This window comes from Gavialis gangeticus, unplaced genomic scaffold, assembly GCF_001723915.1.
Source record: "Gavialis gangeticus isolate Ggan-Ray unplaced genomic scaffold, GavGan_comp1, whole genome shotgun sequence".
In the NCBI taxonomy this organism is placed as follows: Eukaryota; Metazoa; Chordata; order Crocodylia; family Gavialidae; genus Gavialis; species Gavialis gangeticus.
In genome coordinates, this window is record NW_017729026.1 from 28,866,325 (window position 1) to 28,872,925 (window position 6,601).

The 6,601-nt window shown below is 43.7% G+C and overlaps 1 protein-coding gene across 4 annotated transcripts in view; it reads right to left on the reverse strand.

Moving 5' to 3' along the window:
- The window catches only part of LOC109299620 (transmembrane protein FLJ37396), a 218,140-nt gene that overhangs the window by 33,262 nt on the left and 178,277 nt on the right, over positions 1-6,601 (reverse strand). For 3 of the 4 annotated variants that reach the window (XM_019520116.1, XM_019520115.1, XM_019520113.1), the window contains exons 39-42: positions 6,393-6,446; positions 3,400-3,567; positions 2,125-2,277; positions 275-409 (exon numbers count right to left, since the gene is read on the reverse strand). In XM_019520116.1, coding sequence (XP_019375661.1) covers positions 275-409; positions 2,125-2,277; positions 3,400-3,567; positions 6,393-6,446 — 510 coding nt within the window. The remainder of the gene's footprint in view (positions 1-274; positions 410-2,124; positions 2,278-3,399; positions 3,568-6,392; positions 6,447-6,601) is intronic. The other variant, XM_019520117.1, reaches the window with a different exon arrangement.

Genomic DNA, 6,601 nt, shown 5'->3' on the forward strand with positions numbered 1-6,601 from the left:
CACGGCTGTTCACACTTCTCACAGCTCTTGTTTCAGGCTGTCTGCAAACTCAGGCAGAAATCAGTGCTTAACCTTCATATTGTGACCAGAGTGTGAAAGTATATTGTTAGCCACAAATTACCTTCTTTTAAAATAAAGCATAGAATTTGGAGCAGAAAAACAGTTATATGAAAATATACTGGCTTGCTGAGATGCTACCACCCAACCCAATGTGGCCTTTAGCTTTGCAGAACATGAAAGACAACACTAAAAAGAAGTGACCAGGATTTATCACCTTCTCTGCAGTTCTCAGCTTTAAAGAGAGTTGTGCCTTCTGTGCAGTGTGCTTCCAGCAGTTCAAGATTTTCAGTTTACACACCAGCTCCCCTAGCCTGCTGTTTTCATCTTGCAAGACTTGCAGCTGCTCCTGCTAATGAAGACATGACACCACAGTACACCAGTGAGTAAAAAAAAGACTTCTTACAACACAACATTCCCTTACAACAGTTTGGAGGTTGTCTCTCTCCTCAACTGAAACTTGAATTTTTAAATCCTCAAACTCTGCAGTTTAAAACAGTGCAATTTTAGAAAGAAATGTCAGTTACTGCAACCCTGAAGAAACAGGAAAAACAGACACTGTCAAGAGACTAGGAGAAAAAAAAACAGGTAAATTGTGAAAAAAAAACACATGCTTAACTGATATAAAACACTCCAATTCTTCTGTGACTATCCTAGTTTACCCTATTAATGGTTTTGGCTGACAACATATTGAATCACCTAATTTATCCTAAATGTGGATGTCCTTGATAAGACCTACATAATAACAGTATGGTAAAATCATAGGATTTATAAAAAAGAGGTCTTTTCCCCACAGGCACTGCCCATACTACAAGGCTTATTTGTGAAAAGTGCACACTCAAGGCAGATGGCTATAAGACAATTGCATTTCTCCCTCACAGGTTTTTTTGTCTGGAGCATCTGCAAAGTGCATTTATTTGATATTCAGGCATTAAGTCATAATATTCTGGGCTGAGTAAAGATCCAGTTGGCCTCATCTGATTTCATGAATGAACTCTTCAACAGCTTTACCCTACCAAGTTCCACTGGAACTAATTCTTAATGTATTAAAAAATTATGTAGCTGAATGTTTATTTCTTCTTAACAGGCTTATTTTCTTAATTGAGCAACTAATAATTCAATAGACTGTATTGTTATTTTGTCTGTTTGTTACAGTAGGTCCCAAATGTCCAGGCTTTAATATATTTTATGGTATATTTCTTTGGTTTTGAGTTGTGTAATTTTTTCATCATTTTTTCTCCCCCTTCTGAAGTACCTCATTCTCAGATTCTGGTCCTTCTGCAAGAGGTCATGTTACTACTTGAAGCGCTGATGGAGTCCTGCAAGCAGAACAGCACATGGGTAATCCCTGTCACTGTTCAGCCAAGTACTTGACTGCTACCATAACTGCTATTCCTATGAGTAATTTAGTTGTTTGACAAGAAAATTCATGTGTGCTAAGCTAGCCAGAGCTTTTATAGAGTTTTCCAAAAAAGAGGTCAGTGTCATTATCCCCATTTTAGAGAGGGGGAAAATAAAGTACAGAGACACAAAATAATGTCACCCACCTTCACTCAACAGGCCAGGAATGAACAATGGTCTCACAAGTTCTAGTCCAGTGCTCTACCCATCAGACTCACTGCTTCCCCTTAGCAGGCATTAAAGTACTTTAGGAAGAAAGGCCTATGCATCTCTACTTTTGGACAAGAGTGTTTTTAAGATTGCTGCTTTTCCTAGATTGTAGATTACAAGTGACCAGGACACAGCTTGATTTAAATCCTCAGATTTTACTGGGCAAATCTGAGAACACTTGCATCTAAATGACAATTTGAATATGACCCTTTGCCACACTGGCACATATCACAAGGTTCTGCAATTCTGTCTGTCCTGTTTGCCACAATGACTACCCTCTTCCATCTTATGCTACTTCAATCGATTTTTAACAAAGACAGGCTGACAGCCTGTCACTGCCTGAACTGGAAGCCCAATGACTGCTTGTCCCCAAAGTTCAGATGTGGTCTTGAATCCCAGCACTTGGTTTAGGTCCATAATTTTTACCCTTAAGAATGAGCACATTACACTCCTTACTGTGGACAAATGTTCTTTCAATCCTTTATCATCCGTGGTTGAACCAAATTTTTTCTTCAGTTCAATCATGCTGTTAACCCCTTCTTTTCTCACTTCACTGACGATCTCAAACACTTGTCGACACATATTAAGGCGATAGTCATCCAGCTTCCCCTGCAATTACAAGCAGAAGCCAGAAGAGAAGAGAAGTGCATATGGGAAACAGTATTTTAGATAATGCTGCCATATGCAAATATACAATTAAACTGACTGAATTTTTTCTAGCAGAGCATACAAGCTAATTAATGGCTTTTATAATTGTCTTGGGCTCTCATTTCTCTGCAAATTTTGAAAAACTCTTAAAGCGGGTTATATTTTACCCATCAGCTGCTGGAGAAACATGAGCTCAGGACTGTCTCACAATTTCAGAAGGTAGCAGAAATAAGAAAATCTTCTGGTAAGAACTGATACTTTACGACATAGAACATAATCACAGAGGAAGGAGCAAAGTTCTTTCTCTAGCTATGAGTAATTTCAGCTGCACAGCTTTATAAACAATCAACAATTATGCATAGGGTATGATTATGTTACGAAAGCAACAACCTATTGTAAGGATTTTTCTGGTGAGAATAGGTTCACTTTAGAGACAGCAAGAGAAATCTCAAGATGGGACCCTACATCATTTTGCTAGCATCCTGTCATTACCAGGAACTTTAATCAGCTTGTGGGCACTGAGAAGATACCCTGGGGGGGGTCTGGATCTGGATCAGGGGGATGAATTGGATTGCATCTAACATAGGATGTCAATCAAGTATATATTAGTTGGGGGCAGTACCAGGATGCCATTATTCAAGCTAGGTAGTACTTTACTTATATCAAGTACCTACAGTGAAAACAGTAATATTATCTGAGAAGTAAGATATCCTTTAAAGTGAATGATAGGGTCACACATTATCCCTATGATTTTGAGAAAAAACTATACAGACCACTTAAAAATTAAATTTGACATAAAGAAAAGTTCTCATCCTTACAGGTATAAAATGGCAAGAGAGCCCACTCTTTGGGATGTGGCAGCAATTCCCTTCCTAACAGATCTTCCCTTCATTAGAACAGATCCAGCTCCTTCCCAAACAAGGAGTTTGTACAAGCTGCTCCATAGGATGTTAGTGAGAGAACAGCAATTCACTGGTCCCTGAATTAATTCCTGTAATTCATGCCTTTGTTTGCCAGTAGGCTGGCTAAGTAATACAACAGCACATTAAGGACTTCTTGGCTACCCTCTTATTTTATACCTACTTTTAGCTGCACACAAGTCACAAACAGATTCCGCACTAGCGTTTCATATTCATCTTGCACTTCTTTTCTTATCTTCTCTTTGAGACTGAGCTTTTCACTTTCTATATCAGCAACTCTAGCTCTTAGGGCAGTTACTTCCATAATCATCTCATGACTCAGCTCTGCAATCTATCATAGGAGAGAAAGTGACTGAGTGAAACCAGAGACAACACAGGCAAACCTGACACAAAAAACCCTAGATCTAAATATCCTGGAACTGTGAAAGTTTAGACATGAAGCAAAACTTCCAATTTGTGCCCACATCTAACTGAAGGCAAATAATTAAACAAATTAATAAAATCATCCCGGCTTTGCTTTTCTGCTTGTTTAGAGATATTTTTTTCCAGGAGCTGAATATGAAGGATCACTGGACCAGTGACTTTAAGTTGCAGCAAAATAGGTTTAGATTGGGTATCAGGAAAAACTTTTTCACTGTTAGAACAGTGAGGCAGTGGAATAGACTGCCTAGGGAAGTTGTGGACTCTCCATCACTGGAGGAGTTCAAGGAGAGGTTGGACAGCCACTGATCTGGGATGATCTAAGTATAGTTATGCCTATATTCAACTATGGGTATTTCCTGTGCTTCTAGGCTTTGCTGGTTGCCATATGGGGCTGGGAGGGATACCCCGCTGGCCCTGGCCCCATCCCAATGCTGCTGACAGTCCCGACCCGGTGCTGGCACTGGGCTGGGGCCACAGCGGCAATGGTGCCAGCTGGGGCCGGGCCCACTGGCAGCATGGGGTCAGGCCCAGGGCCCACAGCGGCAGTGGTGCCAGCTGGGGCATGCCGGTAGCACATGGCCAGCAGTGCAGGGTTGGGGCCAGGGGCTCTTACCTGGCTGGGGTTGGCAGTGTTTCGGGGCTGGGGTCCAGCGGTGGCAAGGGTCAGCAGCAGCACAAGGCTGTTCCCAGGCAGCCATGTGCTTCTCAATCCAGGCACGCCTCTTCCCACCCCTTGGGGTGGGAAGCAGCCTGCATGCCAATAAAAACCACGCCACGTTGGGCATACATGCCATAGGTTGCTGACCCCTGCGTTAGACAATGGATTCGTATAGGATGGTTTGGATAGGGATAACCTTGCCTCAGGCCAGAGGTTGGATTAGATGACCTATGTAGGTCCCTTCCAGCTCCACTTCTCTATGACTCTATGTCCCTAACAGAGTTCACACCCTAAATTTTGAAAGAGAAAGAATTGCACATAAAACCCAAAAGCCTATTTGTGGTTATGATGGGGGAGAGAAAAAAGATCAGTAGATTTCTCTCATCCATGGGTGAGAGGAACTGAGAGAAAGAGTATGGTGGAATGCAGGGATATTGGGGAAGTGTTTCAGGGGACTTTATCTCCCCAAGCTGTCCACCTACCACTAACTGTGGCTGGCAGCCTGCATCTGGTGATACCTAATCCTAACTACTGCCCCAACAAATGTGATAGTCAAATTCTGCCAATGAATATTTGGGGATAGTTGAGGGAGGAAAATACTGAGAGGAGGAGTCCATGCAGTACAATGATAGACCCATGCCCCCTCCTTGGTGATAATAGTGTGGGAAATGAGGATTAAATTGTCTGGTCAAATTCTGGGTTGTAAATTTCATGGGACAAGTGTGGTATCTGCTAGTCACTGATCACATAACAATATTGTATTGGTGAAGATGGGAGGAGCAGTCAGCCAGGTCTGACTGTTTGCGTAGGTTCCTAGCTGAAATACAGGGCCTCCACCTTATCCAGGAGGTACACAGCCCCACTAGGGGAGATGCCTTGCTGGACCTGGTCTTGGCCACTGGGGATGACCTGGTGAGTGGACTGCAGGTCCCTGACCACCTGGGTGACAGTGATCATCGCCTGCTGGAATTCACCATCCAGTGCAGGGTGTTGAGGGCTTATACCAAGACTAAAGCCCCTGGCTTCAGAAAGGCCAACTTCAACAAACTTAGGAGATTAGTGGGGGAGGCACCGAGGGCCCAAAAGGTAGAGGATATGGGAATCCACAAGGGATGGTCATATCTTAAGGGGACAATCCTCCAGGCTCAGAGTGTGACAGTCCCGGAGAGAAAGAAGTGGGGTAAGAGCGCTCTGAAACCCCCATGGCTCAGCAAAGACATTCAAGAATGCCTGAGGGCCAAAAGGGAGGCATATACCCGGTGGAAGAGAGGGGCCTGTGAGTGCAGGAGGGCCATTAGGAAGGCCAAGGCAGGGGTGGAGCTTAGGCTAGCGACCAGGATTAAGGACAACAAAAAGTCCTTCTTCAAATACACTGGGAGTAAGAAGAAGGCACCGGGTAATGTAGGGTCCCTGTTAGACTCAAATGGTAATCTTGTGGCTATGCCAGAAGAGAAAGACGAAATTTTTAACAAGTTCTTTGCCTCTGTTTTCTTGGACAGGGACCAGGACAGCTCTCCCACCACAGATAGGGGCAATCTTGGGGATAGCACTGTCAGGCCTCAGGTCTGCGCAGAAGTAGTTAGGGATCTTCTGGATGGGCTGGATGTTTTTAAATCTGTGGGCCCTGATGCCCTCCACCCGCAGGTGTTGAGAGAGCTGGTGGGGGTCATTGCTGTGCCCTTGGCCCGGCTGTACGAGCGATCGTGGTCCATGGGCCAGGTATCCAGAGACTGGAAACTAGCTAATGTGGTCCCCATTTATAAGAAAGGGAGAAAGGAGGACCCAGGAAACTATAGGCCCATAAGCCTCACATTGGTCTTGGGGAAAATCCTTGAAAAAATTATCAAGGATCCCATCTGTGAGGGCCAGCAGGGGAGATCATGCCCAGGGGAAATCAACATGGGTTAATCAAAGGCAGATCCTGCCAGACCAACCTGATGGCCTTTTATGACCAGGTAACTAAATCCCGGGATGACAGTGTTGCTGTGGACATAGTCTCTCTGGACTTTAAGAAGGCCTTTGGCACTGTCTCTCACACAACTGAAACAAAAATAAGATAAATCACCACCACCAACCTGACTAAGGGTGACTTCAGTTTGCTTTCCATCTTCTTCTACTGCATACAGTTCCTGAAACAGAGCACAAAAAACGTGTTGTGAATATGTTCTTGCAGCTAAAGTCTCACTTGCAGGGAGTGAAGATGGTAAGAATACTTGTTCTTTCTGATAGAGTAGTCGATGCTGCTGCTGGAGGATGTTTTCATAAAACATGGAATAGGTCTCAA